The following is an 18,644-nucleotide window of genomic DNA, read 5'->3' as shown; positions in this document are numbered from 1 at the left end:
AAAGGATGATAGAAAACAAAAGAAAAACAAAAGAAAATGAAAGAGGCACAAAGAACACAACAGTTTTGTGGGGCAGGTGGATTCGCAGGATGTTTTAACAGCTAGAGACAAAATACAGTGTCGAAAGCTCTTTTAAGTTGTTACAATACAACTACTGACACGTTATTAATTAATATCTCCATGCTTAATGCTACCACACTACCCACTGGGCCTCGTATCAGAAACAAAACAAAAGATTACAAAGTGTAAAACAAAAAGAAAGTTAAAACAACAACAAAAAAAAGTATAAACCCAGCACGACATTTATTACACAACATAAATATAACAATAGTCAAGATATTGTATTTTTGAACAGGCATATATGTGAACTACAAATATAGACGTCATCGCTAAAGAGAGGATCAAGTTAGTTTCAGCAGGATACACAAGTTCTGCGGATTTTGCTTCTTTTTATGAAATATAAGAATAGTCATAATCACCGAATCCATTAACAGAGCACTTAGCAATGAAGTACAGTCTTCCTACCGAGACTGAAGAGGGGGGCTGACTGAAGTAGAACACACACACAGGACTAGCTACGGAAAAGATCCCATGCGTTTTTTTGACTCAAAAGAGGTTACCGTACAAGACCAGGAGTAGGGCTGTCCCCTCGTAGTCGATTAATCGGTTACGTTTGGTCTTAATCGACCTAGAAAAAGGCATTTTTTAATGCCTTTTTCCATCTGTTGTGATCTCTAGATCAATGGTTATCAAACGTGTTTTAATTTCAAAGTCTCCCATGACTCTCAGAGTTACAGACCACTATAAGGGTCCTTTTGGAATCCCGTCAAGGAACCCTGAGGGTCCCTGTGAAAACTGCTACTATAACCCTTTAATTCTGTCAGGCTATAACTTGTAATAGCCAGCAGCCATTTTGAAATCAACATAAAAAATGTTCAGTTCTTGACCTCACCAACCTGAAAATGCTGAGTCTCTGCATGACTGTATGCAGCAGAACACTATTTTACAGATGTTGTTGATTAAACCAACTAATCGATTAATCGACAAATTCCTATGACTATCATTCCACTGAGAACTTCTTTAGTTGCAGACAGCCCAACCAGGAAGCATCACAACGAGGAGGTGGAGTGTAAGCCTAATGTATAGCCTACTTTGTACGTCAGTGTCGCTCGCCGAAAACAAAGATATTTTTGGCAAGAGACTCCTCCGAACAATCAAGTATTAATTAGGCGTTTAGAATGGTGGGCATCTCCCACATGTCACAGGACTTGTATGGGATTCCTAAAAATCCATGGTAGCCTACTGTTCCTCAATATAAGAAAAAAAGAAAAGAAATAAAAGAGCAAACGTTTGAAACCTGTTGTCTTTCTCACTCCATGCATTTTTTTGGCAAGTCTGTAAGGAGACGTAAATCATTGCGATGTTTTGATGTGTTTGTTGATATTAATAGGATTTCTGTACCGGGTTATTTATTATTGAGGGTGGGTTCTTGTTGTTTATCACAATCAGTCTGCAGGAATGGGAAAGGATAATCCCCCAGCAATTCAAAAAAATAAGGAAACGAAAGGTCTCTGCCCACCAGCCCTTGGTGGCCCCCATGGCTAAATTAAGGGCCTCGCTGACCTTGACATTTGCAAAACGTTGCCCCAAAACCCCTCTAGAGATGCTGCCATGTGGCTCACACATCTCTGTCAAGAGGGTGGAGGGGGGCAATTTAGAGCAGTGGTTCTCAAACGTTTAAATTTCAAGGATCCACATACATCTGAGTGCACAAATGGAACCAAATGGACCCGTATTGGTGCATTTGGTTCCATTTGTGCACTCTCAGAGTTACAGACATGTAACTCTGGCTCCCCGAACCCACTTTTGAGAACCACTGATTTAGGGCACTGCTTAATTTGCTGTACCACTGTGGACGATTGATAGCTCTTTATTACAGAACTTTGTTGGCTGCACAGACATAAGTGATTCTTTTCAGAAGTAAATCCTCCATCTCCCTAAATATCTCTGTCGAAAATATCACGGAAGATCCTGTCTGTGGAATTGACACCAAATGTAAAGCTGGATTCAGTTGAACAACAATATAATTTATGATATATCTACCTGCATATTAAGATACAGGCCTGAACAATAACCTATCTACTTCAATCATAAGGAATTGGGCAATAAAATACAATTTAAGAAAAACAGAAACGAGTCAAACAATATCTTATAGCCTCAGAGCATAAATATTCAACCATACTATTAATGAAAAACATAAGTAGGACAGCAGCGGGCATTTTGACATACAACATTCAGAAATCTCTCTCCCGACTAGTAAAAAATAGCTTACAAAGGTTCATTCAAACTCTGTAACGATAGGAAAATCTCAATTAGTAAAATGTACTGTCTCTACGGGTCATATTAAGGAAGACTAGTCTACATTCAACAGCAAAAGCAGCAGCAACACCTCTCCGTGTCAGTCCACCTCAGACTGACCACAGTCCTCCACAGAATATACACAATATGGCTAATGCAGTGTCTGGAAAGAAAGAACACACTGCCCCCGGTAGCACCACATTTGCATGCACATTGTCATTGCTTAGCAACTCGGACTCAGTGCCAACACTGACTTTAAGGAAGGTCTGGCACTTCACAAAAGCAATGTAATGAAGAACAACGTTCTTATCATTTACACTACTGTAAATCACATTGTATTTCGGTGGGGAAAAGGGGGTCAAACTATGCTAATGACTCCGATATGGTGAGACGCTTTTCGGAACACTAGCAGTAACAGCCAACACAGTATCATAGCTGGGCATAGTGGGCAGAGAAAATGACTCATATTAGGGTTAGGGTTTCTCAAAACAAGATTTTGTGTTGTAGTTCTCAATTTTGTATTTTCATGTCTTTGTGTAAAGACAAGATGTCACTGTTGGGTGGAAACCTTGTATCTCCATATTTAGTTTTTCTTTTTTAATAGGTCAATGTCACACTTTACGTCTCTCTGTAGGTTTTAAAACTATATAACCACTTAAGACCCATCTTATACTATGAAAAAACAATAAAATAAGGGAAATAGACACTCTACCAGCTTGCAACGAGTGCCAGGTTGAAAATGGTTACAGCTTGTAACTATATCTCATAACTCTGTTAGATCCATTCAAATAGGCTAAGTTACGGTGTCGGACACACAAGGTTTCGACCCGACAGCGACAACAATTTGACTGGATGGTTGCCATCCTCACGTGGCCAACAGAGAAACCAACCAATGTACTTGTAGTGATGTTTTGGAAAACCCAACCCCTGGTTCGTGCAGGGAAACCAACCCCCTGCAGACTGACAAGAAGATGCAGGTCCGGTTTGTATTCAAACCGGGACCTGGTTGAGTAAAGCCTGATTTATACCTCACCTCAAAAAACAGCTGACATACGAGCTCTGTGAGCTTGTACGAGATCAGCTATTTTTTCGGCGCGTGACTCTGTCGTGCGACAGAGTATAAATCAAGCATAAGGCACCTGGTTCAGCAGGCATCGTATTCAAAATAATGTTTTGTGGTTTCTTTTTCTTTTTTTTGTTTAGTTTTTTTTACTTGAGATTTTGTTAAAAAGTGCAAGGTGAGCAACGGTGCCGGTCAGTCAACCAGTTGCTTTTTTCATAAGAAAGACGAGTGAAAGAACAGGGTTGTGTAATATATAATTTATATATAATATATCTATATATCGTATTTGTCTTGTACACCTCCTAAAACCTTCCCATGTAGCTCTTTGTGCTCATTCTTAAGCAGCAAGTACAAAATGCTTGGACTGAGAGTGAAGCTAGAAATGCCAGTACTCTAGACCCCTTGTAACACATTTACTCTAAATCAAGGTCAGAGATTTAACCAAGAATTGGTTCAAAACGTATTTCCGTATTCATGTGGACCTTCTCAGGCTTCTAAACAAAAATAATGTAATCATTGTTCTTATGCGGCATGCACACGGCATGCATAAAGTTGGCATTCCAGATGCAGTCACCTCACAAAGTTTCGCCAACAATCTATTTTACACAGAAAGAAAATGGGAGGGGGGTGGGGGAGACCATCAAGCCCAATTTATACTATGTCATATGACGGCATCCGCGACGCCGTCATATGACAGAGCATGAATTAGGCATCAAGCACACAGCCTCTGTTAGATGAGAGCAGCCCAGTTGGATCAAGATGGAAGACCTATGAAAAGGCTCAAACATAAATGTAGAGTCGGCCACAGAGCTCTGATAATCACACCCACTGTGTGTGTTAACGTCAGTGGTGGAAAGTAACTATAAGTCTTAAGTACTTAAGTACTGTACTTAAGTACAATTTTGAGGTACTTTTACTTTACTGGAGTATTTCCAATTTGTTATACTTTTACTTCTACTCCACTACATCTCAGAGTTAAATATTGTACTTTTTACGCCACTACAATAATTAGAAAACTTTTGTTACTAGTTACTTTGTAGATTTGGATTATTACATATATTATTACATATACGTTTGAGAACCACTTCAGCCCTATTTAAACGTTTTTTTTTTTTAAATAGCCGATCTACAAGCTCGATCTGCTATTTGCAAAAGATTATAATTTTTTTTAGACAAGGAACGGGACATTCTGCATAATGAGTACTTTTACTTTTGGTCAATACTTTTGTACTTTTACTCAAGTAATTTTCTGACTTTTACTTGTAACAGAGTATTTCTCCATTGCAGTATTGATACTTTTACTTAAGTAAAAAGAAATGTAGTACTTTTTCCCAACACTGGTTAACATTTGGGTTCAATTGGTTCAACAAGTCCACTTTGCTACAGCGCGAGCATCGGCCCTCTTTTAATTCTTGGGACTTTGAGCTTTCCATAGTCAATTGTCATATTAAAAGCTGCAATCTTCTATCGCTCTGTCAAGAGTGAATCCCTGTTTAAAAACTTTGGGAGATATTGCACTTATGAGCGTTGGGCGGTACTACTTGTCAACCAGTAGATGTCCTTCCCGACACCAGGGTCTAAATTTGACAATGGAAGAGCAGGGAGACCACCTCCACTGTACATGTACTACAGTAGTTATATTGTATTAACATACTATTAACATATTGGTTAAAATAAAGTTGTATTCATTCAAATAAGTTCCCGGATTGCAGCTTAAACTGCATTATTAAAGTATTTGTTACATAAAAGCAGATATGGGTTTGCACACATACACTAACTGAGATAAACAATGTTTCAAATATAAAAAAATATAAAAGCTGCTTGTTTTGTCTACTCAAGTGCCTGAAAAGACATGTCAGACACATTCATAATAATTATTATTTTTAACATATTATCTACAATATATGTTTTGCCAATATGGTGAACATGATTAGTCTTAATGTGAAATAAAGACAGTACAGTACTAGGCAAAGGTGTCAAATTGGACACATTGGTCTGTTTTGAAAAATGGTACGCACATAATAAATACAAAAATTAAGTTATATAGAAATAGCTGTCCTACTGTAGCTTAGAGAAAGAAGTTAAAAGTCTTCCGTTGATTGGTCCAACTGTGCACTGACATGCTATCAATTAACCACTTAACCCCTATACAAGTTACTGTACTTAGTTGACCGAGCTCTATACTAGGCCCCCTCCTGTTTCTGCTCTGGTCTACACTAAATATCTTCGCCAAAAATAGCCCATCTACAAGCATAATGCAGACTGTAGATCTGCTATTTTAGGTTTGCGCCCGGAATACGGACGCAGGAGTTCATGTGGTTAAACATTACTGCCAGTCAGCAGAACTGACAGAGTTAAGGTGGTCTAATGATGTTCAGAATGATAAGTCGCTCGCACAATGTTAAGTATGGAAGGAACTGAATACAAACAGACTGTTTTGGAATCTCTCTCTTACTTAAGATTCTTGGATAATAATCAGCACCATGTGACGCACCCTAGTCGGATCAAAACTGGAAAAGCAGAGACAAAACCCCTCTTAAAAGGAATCTACTGTATGTGGGAATATCCATACAGAGAAAGCTGGGACTTCAGTGACCTCTAGTGACAAATCCGTTGGCCTGTTTCGTATTTATAGATTGCACCATATTGATTTACATTGATAATAACACATACATAGTTTTTTTTTTTTTGTCTTTTTTCTTTTCTTTTTTGTACAGAGGAAAGAATGGCGACATTACTTGGAATACATAAATATATTTTCTTTTAGATTTTATATGTCATCACATATTTCAGAGAGAAGAACAATGTTACCCTGATTTGCTGAAGAGCTTTTACGGATTCAATTATGTTTTATTGGACAGAAGTAGCACAAACTTACACAATCTATTAGCTTAATGTTTGACTGTATAGGTCTTTCATGTATGTCAGAGGAAAAAAAAGAAGGAATAGTTTTACTGGCGCAGAATTTCACCCATTTCCTTAACTGTTAAAATGCCACAGAGTCTCCTGGTGTTTGAATGTAAAGTTGCACAGCTTGCGCCTATCATGTTAAATGTAAAAACCTGTGAGGACTATCTCTCTCCTTGAACCAGCCACGTGACCGACAGTCGACAAGTCTAATGGCTCTTTTCGACTGCGAAGGGCAACCCAGAACCTGAAACGTTCCAGAACTCGTGAAGTTTTGAAATAGTTTCTTTTTTACAATTTAGGCTTTTAGCAGACGCTCTTATCCAGAGCGACTTAGGTTTACGTTTCCATTACGTACGTAAAAATAGCCAATATGCAAGCTTACAAAGTTGTGAGCTTGTAGCTTTTTTGCTAGTTTAGAAACACATTTGAAAGTATAAATTGAGTTCTGGGCTCCCAGAACTCAGGGTTAGTGCCACCTCCTGAGCAGGGACCCAAATTATGTTCTGAGAACCTTATCTGAAACCGAGCCAAAAAAAAAAGTTTTACGGCACGATCCACTAGTCAAAAAGAGCCTTAATGTCAGTGTCAGTCTATCGTCGGTCAACTAGCAGCCCGCTGCTGGCTCGACAACAGGCTATTGTTTTCCCCAACCCTACCCCCACCCACACTCCCACCCCACCCCAACATATTTGGACAAAATTGCAGTTGAACTTGTTTCAAATATGTTTCAAATGTTTAAGTGCCTGATAAGTACATCTAAGCGCCTTGAGAAGTTCAATTATGTGAATATCATTTCGAAGTGTATTTTCCAGATGTCTGCTACCTCTGTCATGGCATCTGACAGTTTATTGTCATGTGGTGTGTAAGCGAGAATGTTATTTAAGAAGGCAATAAGTGTCCGGATTGACTCTCCATTTGTAATTGGCTTGCCATACAGTACAGTGATATAGTAACTTCCCCCAAGGCGGCCAGTATCAACCTCTTTTCAGCTGGGTTGGTACTGGTCGCCCCAGGCTAAAACCCTCCATGTTAAGTCACAAGTAGAAATCAGTTTAAAAATGATAACAATATAGCTCTCTGGAGAAATGTGTCTACACTGTACATCACCCTGAAGAGGAAGCCAAAGCAGAATCAGTTTTTCCATAGGAAACCTCTACTGAAGGCAAACGAGACATGATGCCAAGGAGGTCATCATTAGAATCAATATTGGGGCCTTGGAATCAAAACCTCTTTTTAAGACCACAAACACACTGTCCATACAGTCCCAAGCCAGGTAATAAACCCATCCTGTCCAATAGACAGGCACATCTGAGACAGGCATATCTTTCCAGTACAGCCCGACCGATGCCACATTTTTGGGTCCGATGCTGATTTTGGAGAGTCCTAAAACATCGCTCACAGATGGTTTTCACTGATATTTTGTAAACAATAAAGTAATTTTATGGTATAATCTACAAACTCACAACGCGACACACCACGAAATGTTGTGAGCTTATTAGATGTGCAATTTTAACTTTTTAGCCTATAATGACATGCCCAAAATAGGGACCCCAGGTTGCAATTGGTAAAAAAAAAAAATCAGGACTTATCAGTCGCATCGGTCGGACTCTACTTTCCAGGACCATTCTATGATGTGTATCACGTGATCACATCAACACATGGCTCTGGATAGACCAGTGGTTCTCAAACTTTTCATTTGAAGGACCATCATAACTCTGAGAGCGTACAAATGGAACCAAATGGACCCGTAAGTGTCCATTAGGTTCAATTTGTACATTCTCAGAGTTACCGACCTATAAGGGTCCATTTGGAACCCCCCTCAAGGAACCCCGAGGGTCCTTGGAACCCACTTTGAGAACCACTAGGGATAGACCTACTTATATTACCTAGCCAGGCCATTGAACCAACCTTACCAGGCAACAGACCTTTCCTAGCCAGGTAATAGACATATCCAAGCAAGTAATAGTCAAATTACACTGCAGCATTCAAACGAGGCCTTTTTTAGCAGCAAATGGAAGAAAAAAATGCTTTTTCTTTTTGTTTTTTCCTTTTTTTTGGAACAAAGTGCGTTTGTTTTCATATACGATAGAATATTCTATACACATATCTAACATTTAGAAGATAAATTTCAACTCAAAGTATATATTTACAAAAAAAGCGATCACTGCTAAGAAAATAGCTATGGACGGTGGGGAAGAGAGCGAGTCTTATCGACTTCGACTGGAGCAAGTCAAACAAAACAGTCATGGACGACACGCATCATTCTAGGTTCAGAAAAAGCACCATTTCTCCCTTCTTTAGACTCAACAGAAAACAGATGGAGTAATAAAATATGTATGTAGCACTAGTTCTTCTTCCACCACACACGACACACACACACGCCACAGGAAAACCACAGGCTAGGACAGCAGTTTCTAAAATCGTATCTACTGTAGTTCCAATAAGTATCAGAGACACCCCGAAACAGACACCCCTGTCACAGCCACTCGTATGGCAATTCCAGAGTAGGTGTGCAAGACGTCACAGAGAGGCGTTGTGTTTATCATTTTCATCGTCGTTTTTCTTTTTCGTGTGAATTTGTCGGACTCTGTGTGCAAGGGGCTTTACACTTAGTTGCGCGTGGGTGCCGACACCTGCACGCAGCTAAGTACAAATCGGGTGTTAACAAGTGAAAACTAAAAACAATGGATTGGTGCCAATAGCAGGTGGAATCAAAATGTGGTCTGCCTCAGAACAGCAGTCAGGGCTGGCTAGGCCTGCCTAGCTCCATTCCAACTGCATGCTGAAGCCCTACATCCCTCTTTCTGTCACATGCCCTCCATGCTGTAGAAACTAGCATGTTCAGATCTGTACTACACTGAGCCAGCCCAGGAGACAGGAGGGAACATCAGGACATTTACAACCACTTAAGTATTCCTGCTGTGTCCTTTTTTCCTCTCTCTTTCTCGTCGTCACCTCCTCCAGCTCTCCGTTTCCTCCTCTGTCATACAGGAGAGTACCTGGAGGCTTATTCTATGGATTACTTCCAAACTAACAGGAAATGTAATAGGCAGCTAACATACAAAAATATAATAAAATTATTATTTTTTTGTTGGCTTTTTGTTTTTCATTAGGTTTTTTTTTTCTCCTCCAACTTTCTCGACTCAAAGACAGACTTGAGAAATGTATCATGCTTAATAATAATATATCAATTGTCATGAAAAAAAGTGGCAATTCAACATAGATAAGATATATCATGAATGTAGCTACAGTATATACAGTACTTTTAAAACAATTCAGTTAACAATATTCTATCCAACAAAATATTTCTTGTCTACATGTAGAAATCAAACAGGTGACACGGATATATAACATTTTGGTTATTGTTGGTGACATTTAGACAAAAAAAAAACAGGCAAAAATGTAAATAGCTTATCTAATAGCGCTCTTGTGCCGTAACACGATTAGCTTGTGGAGGGAGAAATCTGTTGAGGAATGAAGCGCTCTCTAAGCGACAGACCTACTAGAAAAGCCCACGGGCAGGCAGGCCAAGAGATTCTTTTAGTTAACAAAACAAAGAGTGAATGAATGTTCCTTTTCTGTACAGAATTGGACCCAAGCTAATTTCACAGTTCTATGAAAGTTCCCTGACCCTCCCACATCTCTTACATTCAATACGGCGTCAGGTAAGCTGTGCAAAACCTTACTTAAACTGGCTAGTCGCCATTTCGTTGCATGTGTCTTTGGTACAAAAAACAATCAAAATATACTGTGCAAATATCTTTTTTTTCTCGTAACTCTAAACAAAAATATCTTCTAAACCCTTTCCCCCCTGTTCCCCCAGATCCCTAAAGACAAGAGTACCAAAAACCAACAGGTCACCTCCTATATACACAGACTCTGTGGCATCACGACTCGGTAGCTTCCATATTCTTATGTACATTCGTTTCAGAACATCTTTAAAACAGCTGAAATACACAACAAACCGCCTCTCTGCGCTCCATCATCATCATCATCATCTCAGGGAGTTTTGACCAATCACCTCTTCCCTGTCTCTCTCTCTCGTTCTCTCACACACATACTGTACACACACATACACAAGGCACAATGAATAGAACTCTGATCAAACACTAGTATGAACACACTGTTAGCCTGGCCATCTCTACTGTACAAAAGAAGGGCCAATGCTAGTTCCATTGGGAGACACCTCAAGTGCAGTGTAATAAAAGAGGAGATGGATCATTGATAGCTTCATTCATCAACAACGTCCCCCTGCCCTTACAAGCTTTCACCCATGTACAAAGCTTTTGGATCGGGGGGCCAGCGCACCAAAACGATGCATTCCCTCTGCACAAAAAAATTCTTCTGCTGCTTCGGTTGATGTGGTCAGAGTTAAGCCAACATCTCCTGCAGCAGACCTGTCGACCATCCTCCTGTGGAGTCAATATATCGGCAGGCCGCTAGGCGCTCGACTGTCTAAAACAGCCTGATTTATAGTTTGTCGTACGACGCTGCTGCGGGCGGAAAAAGCTCACAACGCAGATATTTTCAGCCCCGTGGCGCTGTCGTACGACAGAACATAAATTAGGCATAAGTTAAAACTTTGTGATGTAGACAAGCTTATTTGTACAATATTATCTCACCTCCTCCCACATCGGAGCCGGGCTGCCAGAAAGCAACACGTTACAGAGGAGATGTCACGGATCATATTCCATATTCTGCCTCTCTACTCTTTAGCCTGACACCTTTGGGGTGTATTCCTGCTGTGATGCACCTTTATTTTGAGTGTGCAAGACAATAAAGGTTAACCTCTGCCTTTTAAACAATAACTGATAGGCTGACAGAGAATGGCATGACTTCTATTTAGGCCTTCAATACCAAATACTCCCCTGCCATTCCATGAGGCCTCTCAGCTTGCCGTTTACTCCTCCGTAATTCTGTTGCTGTCCGGCAGTGCGGCTCCCAAGGCCATTATAATGAAAGGCGTGTGGCGTGGGTTGATTTGCCTTATACATCGCACAACTATCGCTTGGAAGGTTGACATTTTACGCAATAGTATTTGGAACGACTTCACTACTTGCAGATTGTGTGAGACTATTCCATAAGGATGCACTCGTAATGACTCTCATTACTATAAACTAGAGGAGAGCGTGTTTACATTAGCAAGACCTGAACATACCTTTAACCTAACATGTTACATTACACACCTATTAACCATCACCTGCTTTAGAGACACTTTTTTCCCCAACGGGTACCCGTTACAGGTTTTGGACTCCTGGGAGTCGGCGACATATTGATTAGAGTGCAGGGACAAAAAAGCTGTAGGCTCTATGTCCCACGCAGAGCGCATGGCGGCACAAGCACACATATGCACGCACACACGCGCACACACACACACGCACACACACACAGGGGCGTGGTATGTGTGTTTGTGTGACTAATAGGGTGGATGTATTCTAGGCTGGAGGGTCATGCAGATACGGGGGTCACAGTTACAGTGGGACAACACGTCACGTTGGTAATATTTAACCCCACTGGGATCCGCCTAGATCCTGGAGGTGGGGACTCGCAGGCCAACCAGTCCGCCGGTGGGATCGCCACTCCCCGTTGTCTCCAGGATCTGGTTGACAAAGTCTGAAGTCTGCCCGGCAACAGGTGGTGTCACTGCAATGGATTGGGTGATGTGGTTAGTAGGGAGGTTTTGCAAACTCACTGTGATCATTCGTAAGTACAATTGAAGGCTGCAATTGACACTGGCTACTAGAAATTATGCAGATGTCTTTGGTGAACTCATCACACAAAAGGGCACAAAAACCCCACCGGTGATCCATGTCTGTTGCTTCCCCTTTTACCCATGTGTTATTCATAGGTAGGGCTTGACAATATGGACAAATTCAAATATCACTATTTTTTTCATCAAATACCTTGATATTGAAATACCATATTTTGGTCAGAAAACCTTGAAAAATATTGAAAATAGGCGATCTACAAGCTCACATCGCGGGGCGTTGTGAGCTTGTAGAAAGGCTATATTTGAGTAAGTACAAAATAAGTAATTAAAACCATTACGATATCCAAAATCCCTATGTCGATATAATATCGATATATATTGCCAAGCACTATTGAGAAGTCTGATTTCAGTAAATACAAACATGAAACATGAACACTGTTCAAATGTGCCATTATAGAACTTTAGAGAACATGTGACAAAATGGAGACATATGGAATGTTTGAAAAATGTCTCTCACCTAGTGTCTCCTGGATGAGTCTATCCAGACTGTCAGCCATGATGCAGGGCTGTGGAGACGAGTCCTTCACCCGGGTTACTATCTCCTCCTTGATGGCATTAATGACAAACAGCAAGCGATCTGCACATACACATACACACACACACACACACACACACACACACACACACACACACACACACACACAGTCCAGTATACCTTAAACATATTCACTGACATGAACTGAAAACATAGCTACGCTAATGAATGCACATGGACTAAAAATAACTATATATTCTGTGGAATCACATGTCTCAGTATCACTAAGGCATCAGAAACAGGGGAAAAGTGGAAAAACAGATAATTTATCATCTTTGATTTATATTTAGCTATTTAGATGAACAGCATAAATTTATGAATATATGAAAAGGGGTGGAAACCTGTCGGGGGGCAAACCTCATTGAACCTTGTTCAAAACAGTTCTTTTCAGGATGCAAATTCAAAAATAGCAAAAGTAGCAGATCGGCAAGCTCAAAACGTGTCGCTTCACACCACGTTTTGAGCTTGTAGATCTACTACTTTTTTCCTTTTTTTAAATATTTTTTGGGGCTTTTTCTGCCTTTATTGATAGTATAAAGTATATAGACAGGAAATGGGGAGAGAGAGACGGGGAGTGACACGCAGCAAAGGTTGTCGGGATCGGGTTTCAAACCCGCAACACACTGTCAGGCATTGGAGCCTAAGTGCCCGGACAACTAGGCCAAAGGTCCGGGCCAGATCTGCTACTTTTGATGCTTTTGTGTAACGCTGTAGTATGACCAAGTAGGACATACATTTACAAAAAACACAAAAAGTTAAAATATGGAGAGACAAGGTTTCTGCACAACAGCAACGATATAACGGAAACACTGTAGCATGACGTACGTACGCGCTGTGTGTGTGTGTGTGTGTGTGTGTGTGTGTGTGTGTGTGTGTGTGTGTGTGTGTGTGGGGTAACATACCGTACTCTGTGCTGAGTCCCCACAGCTTTACTTTGTTTGCCTCATACTGGGCCTTCTTTTTCAGACGGCAAGCTCTGAAACACACAAGAGGACGACACAACAGAGCTGAGTTTGGTCTCAGAAAGCAGTTCCCCAAACACTCAGCAGGACAGGCTCAACACTACAGCAGAGAATGAGACTGGTGTGTGTGTGTGTGTGTGTATGTGTGTGTGTGTGTGTGTGTGTGTGTGTGTGTGTGTGTGTGTGTGTGTGTGTGTGTGTGTGTGTGTGTGTGTGTGTGTGTGTGTGTGTGTGTGTGTGTGTGTGTCTGTGGCTACATGCATACTGTACATGTGTACACTCGGGCAGTGGTTCTCAAACTTTTTCGGGTCAAGGATATGTATTTGGCCGCGGAACCCCATCTGAAAAGGTTTTCTGACAGGGACCCCCAGAAGAGTTTGTTCAAAAAGAATCTTGATTATTCAAAATCTTCCAAAGATTTTCAATATTTTTCAATGATTTTCAAAAATAGCAGATATACAAGCTCACAACGTGCGGTGAGCTTGTACATCGGTACATTTTTGAATAGCCAACATATAAATGGATAAAATGCTTAATTATTTTTTTGTCATATCTGCCCCTTTTGTTTACGAAGCCTAAAAGCCAAACAGAAATGTATTTTGTATTCATAATGAAGGACAGAAACACAATTACATCGTTAATCGCAATTACTTGAGTGACAATAATCGTGACAGCCCTACGTGTGCATGCGTGTGTACATGTGCATGTGTGTGTGTGTGTGTGTGTGTGTGTGTGTGTGTGTGTGTGTGTGCATGCGATACCTGGAGGCCAGCTTGTTCTTCTCCTTGCGGGAGCGTGGCCTGGCGGTGAGCGGCAGCTCGCTGACGGGGGTCAAGTCACTGATCACCTTGTTGAGCTTGCGGAGCTCCGTGCCGATCTGCAGCAGCTTGCGTGGGTTGGGAGTCAAGTCCTCCACGTCCGTACGGCGAGATTTTTTCAGCATGTACTTCCCTGGTGATGGAAGACGGCACGCAAAACGTAGCACCATACAGTATTAATACAGTATCACGTGTTATCGGATATAATACATAACCTAACAAAACTGAAAAACGAAGATTTCAATTTAAACATTTTAAAACCTGGTGCCCCTATTTTTGGCATTATTTTTATTATGATGCGATGTTTTGTGAACTTATTGTGAGGTGTTTTCTAGTGTGTGTGTGTGTGTGTGTGTGCACAACTTGTTTTATCCTGCTGTTCTTATTTCAATATTAATACTATTACTACTGTTGTATTATGCCTTGTGTAATCTCTGCATCATTGAAAACGAGGGCTCTGCCCTCAATGTATTTCCAATAAAATAAATAAAGGTTGAATGAATGAAAAATACCATGGAGGGGTCCATTCTTCTGGTAGAGATTACTGGGCAGGGTGTGTTTGTCCCACTCGGAGGGTTTGAGCATGCGTTCCTGTTTCGAGGGGGTGAGCTGTTCACTGTATTCCCAGAAATAACGCCTCTTCCCTCTCTTGGAGACCCCTGCTGTTAGACCTTTAATGTCCTCCATCAGCTCCATGTCACAACCTGGACAACAGAGAGAGAGACCAAAGGAATCTTTACTGTCTGTCCACATGTGGACATTTCTGTGCTGTGGCGTGGAACACAGACATAAAGATGAGTAGCTAGCAATGCAATCGATTAGTTTGATGAACTTTTGGACCTCTAAAGATGGGCTTCCATTACAAAGTGCATGTCATCCTACATTACAATTGCCTAAATAGGGTGGGTAGACAGTGGACAGTGGACGTCAAAAAAGTTGCATCCGGACTTGCGAGGCGCACCGTTGCTCCGATCCGCACCAAACCTGGCACAGACACAGCTCAAATGGGGATACAAGGCACGTTATACCATTGGTTCTCAAAGTCGGGTAAGGGGACCGCCAGGGGTCCGTGGGGGGGTTCCCCAGCAAAATGTTAATATAGCCTGCAAACAATACCACGGTTTTAACTGGCCATGAATGATTCTATACAATTATAAACTTAAACTGTATTGTGTAAGTGACCTAACAGACAACTACAACAGATGAAACTGCATGTCAATGTGTTATTCTGCGGATCAAATTCTAGGAATTTGAACTATTTAGAAGTTATTGCATTTGCCAAAAACCGATGCAAAACAACAAGGATGTGAAGTCTCCCAAATCGAACAAGAAAACTTTCACAAGACGGCTAAGTCTTCACAGGCATGTGGTGTTGCAGGTCTTGAGTAGATTTGCAGGATTTTAATGAGCATGTTGGATTTGACGACAAGTTATGTGTGATTTATTGATTGTTTGGAATTGTGTCTATTGCTCTCCCCTCCAGAATGCACTGAAGCCTGCAAAGGAGATTCCTCAGCTCTCTAAACTGGAGCATTTGGTCAGAGACTCGCTATGGTTGGAAAAGACACAAAAATTAGGTCTAGGCAGAATTCCCTGTGTTGACAGCCCGTACAGGGACAGCCATTAGGTCCAATAATAGCCGACAGAGTAAATATGGGGTTGGATTTCCACTGTTGGCAAGAGTTGAAGGATAGAGGAGTGAAGAGTGCTTCTGTCACTGGGAATTGTGTTTAATCATAGGAACTCTAGCATACATCCCTATTCTGGGCATGTCAAAATAGTCAAAATAGCATTTGGCAAAACAGGTAGTAGTGTATATCTACAAGCTCACAATGCGTTTCGCCGTGCCATGCTGTGAGCCTTGTAGATATCATAGGCTATTTTATAGGGCTGTGAATCTTCTGCTATCTCACGATTCGATTCCGATTCTTGGGGTCACGATTCAATTAAAATCGATTCTCAATTTGATTCTGATTCTTTCCGATTTTTTTCAATTGAAAACTATTTTAAAAAGAATTTTCTCATTGAAACATTATTTCCTATCAGTTTAATCCAAATGATTTAAGTCATATTGTTTTCATCTGGACTTTAACAACCAAGTGTAGCCTAGTTATTTCCAACAGCTCAAACTAACAATTATATAATACCAGAGAGGGTTGTGTAGAGTAAAAACTCCTGTAACTTTAACCAGCAAACAAAGAAAAAAATAAAAGGAAATCGATTTTTGGAAATTGTGAATCGATTTTGAATCGTTGATAATAAGAGTCGCGATTCTTACCTGAATTGATTTTTTCTAACACACCTACTATTTTAGCTATTGTATTTTAGCTAGAGTATATAGGGTTTAAATGGCTAAAAGCAACAAGAGGAGCAACACACAATGCCCCTCAGTATATTTTTGAAATACATTTTTAACACTTATTGGTTGTGGGTATTCTATAGTCAAACTATTTAAAAGATATGATTAGAAAGAGACAGAAAGACGAGAAAGAGGGACAGAGTAATGAGATTCTGAGAAAAAGGAAAGAAAGAGATGGAGAGAGCAAGAGAGCACAAACGATTTGGAGGTTGATAATGACAAAGATAATTAAACAGATGGTCACCATGGCAACTCAGAGGTCACATGCATTGTGGGTACCTTGCTCCGAGAAGGTGTCACTCATGTCGTCATCCTTGTCAGCTTCGTAATCCTCTTCCTCCTCCTCCTTCTCCTCTTCCTCCTCGTTGTCTGACAGCTCATGTTCGCTGCCGAAGCCCTCGTCGTGGTCTTCGTCATCCAGCTCCAGATCTTCTGCATCTGCCTCCTCCTCCTCCTCCCCATCTTCCTCATCCTCCTCCTCTTCCTCGTCATCCTCCTCCTCTTCCTCCTCCTCCTCCTCCTCCTCTTCGGCCTCCAGCGGGCTGTGGGTTCTGCCAGCCTGCCTGGCTTGGGTCAGGAACAGTGAATAGTTGTGCTCCTCTTCCTTGCTCTTCTCGCTGCCCTCCACCACTAGGACCCCGCTAGCCCCCGGCAGGCTGACCTCAACGCTGACTAGGTCAGCGGTAGCCCCCTCCTCGCCGTGGCTAGCCGCCACCAGCTGAGGCATGGCCGACCGGCTCGCAGACGTGTCCCTTCTCCCTGCACCCTCCGCCCTCCTCTCGTAGCCGATTGTGCGTCCTGAGCTACAGGCTGCGGTACCGGGAGTTACCACCAGGGTGCCGCCAGAGGTGGAGGCCACGTGGTCCTGGGAGAGGGGGAGAGGGGAGTCGGGGTCCTCTGCCTCCGGTTGGATGGGTGTGTCGCTCTGCTCTCTGTGGCCAGAGCTCACACGCACCTTGGCCTTCCGCACAAAGTCAGAGCCGTGAGAAGAGGGGGCCGACATCTTGTTTCCCAGCACTCGGGTCTTGGGTTGAGTCTGGGTGTGGTCCTGGGCGGGGTTTGGCTGGTTCTGAGCCTTAGCCATTGTGTCAGTGCTGGAGGGGACGGGCCAGGTGGCCTTCTGCGAGCCCTCGGCAAAGTCAGCGAGAGGGCTGCGAGAGGGGAGGGAGGTGGACGGCGGTGGGACTGGGAAAGGCCTGGTGGGGCCGGGCCCCAGACCAAAGCCTGGCAGTCTCTTAGGAGGCTGTGGCTGGGGGAGGGACAGGGGCAAGTCAGTAGGGTGGTAAAGTGTCTCGCACACAGGCTGCGAGTCCTCACTGTTGAGTTGGGCTAACGTCGGGGTTCGGGCAATCACCTCCTCGTCCTGGTAGGGACTTGAGAAGTCATCCAATCCCAGGAAGTCCACCTCTTTGTCACAGCTGGTCAGTCGTGTGTATCTGTCAAGCACAGAGAGATGTGTTATATCAAATTGTAACAAAACAAAAATTGTCTTCATTCCGTCTGACACTATTAGGCTACTATCCAACAGTTCAACTAGAGTTCAGCATGTCAGAGCAAAAAGGAAGAGCTTGCAGGAGGTAAAGAGAAACGGGTACAGTTACATCTGGATGAAAACATATTTGTCATGATCAATCAGAGCACATCACAACCTTGACCACAGCATAAAGAAATCTTGACAGAACTAACTTCAAATGTTATCTAATATAACATCTTCTATCACCTATATTTCCCCAGATGTATCCCAATATTCTTCAAATGATGCAGCATCACTCCTGCCCTAGTCTGGGAGACTTCGCCTCAGAGCCTGGACAGCAGGGGCACGGCCACTGCGTTCTGATTCAAATCAACAGCCAATGAAGAAAAGGGGGC

The 18,644-nt window shown here is 42.0% G+C and overlaps 1 protein-coding gene across 1 annotated transcript in view; it reads right to left on the bottom strand.

Annotated features, from left to right (window-relative positions):
- Positions 1–3,148: 3,148 nt before the first annotated feature.
- Positions 3,149–18,644, bottom strand: part of crebrf (creb3 regulatory factor) — a 35,551-nt gene continuing 20,055 nt past the window's right edge. Inside the window, exons 5-10 of the mRNA XM_080436487.1 lie at positions 17,055–18,211; positions 14,929–15,120; positions 14,360–14,549; positions 13,539–13,612; positions 12,559–12,678; positions 3,149–11,974 (exon numbers count right to left, since the gene is read on the bottom strand). Coding sequence (XP_080292613.1) covers positions 11,856–11,974; positions 12,559–12,678; positions 13,539–13,612; positions 14,360–14,549; positions 14,929–15,120; positions 17,055–18,211 — 1,852 coding nt within the window. The 3' untranslated portion in view covers positions 3,149–11,855. The remainder of the gene's footprint in view (positions 11,975–12,558; positions 12,679–13,538; positions 13,613–14,359; positions 14,550–14,928; positions 15,121–17,054; positions 18,212–18,644) is intronic.

This window comes from Gymnoscopelus braueri (genome assembly GCF_963280865.1).
Source record: "Gymnoscopelus braueri genome assembly, chromosome: 8".
NCBI classification, from domain to species: Eukaryota; Metazoa; Chordata; class Actinopteri; order Myctophiformes; family Myctophidae; genus Gymnoscopelus; species Gymnoscopelus braueri.
Note: the sequence above shows the minus strand (reverse complement) of the source record. Positions and strands in the feature narration are given on the sequence as shown.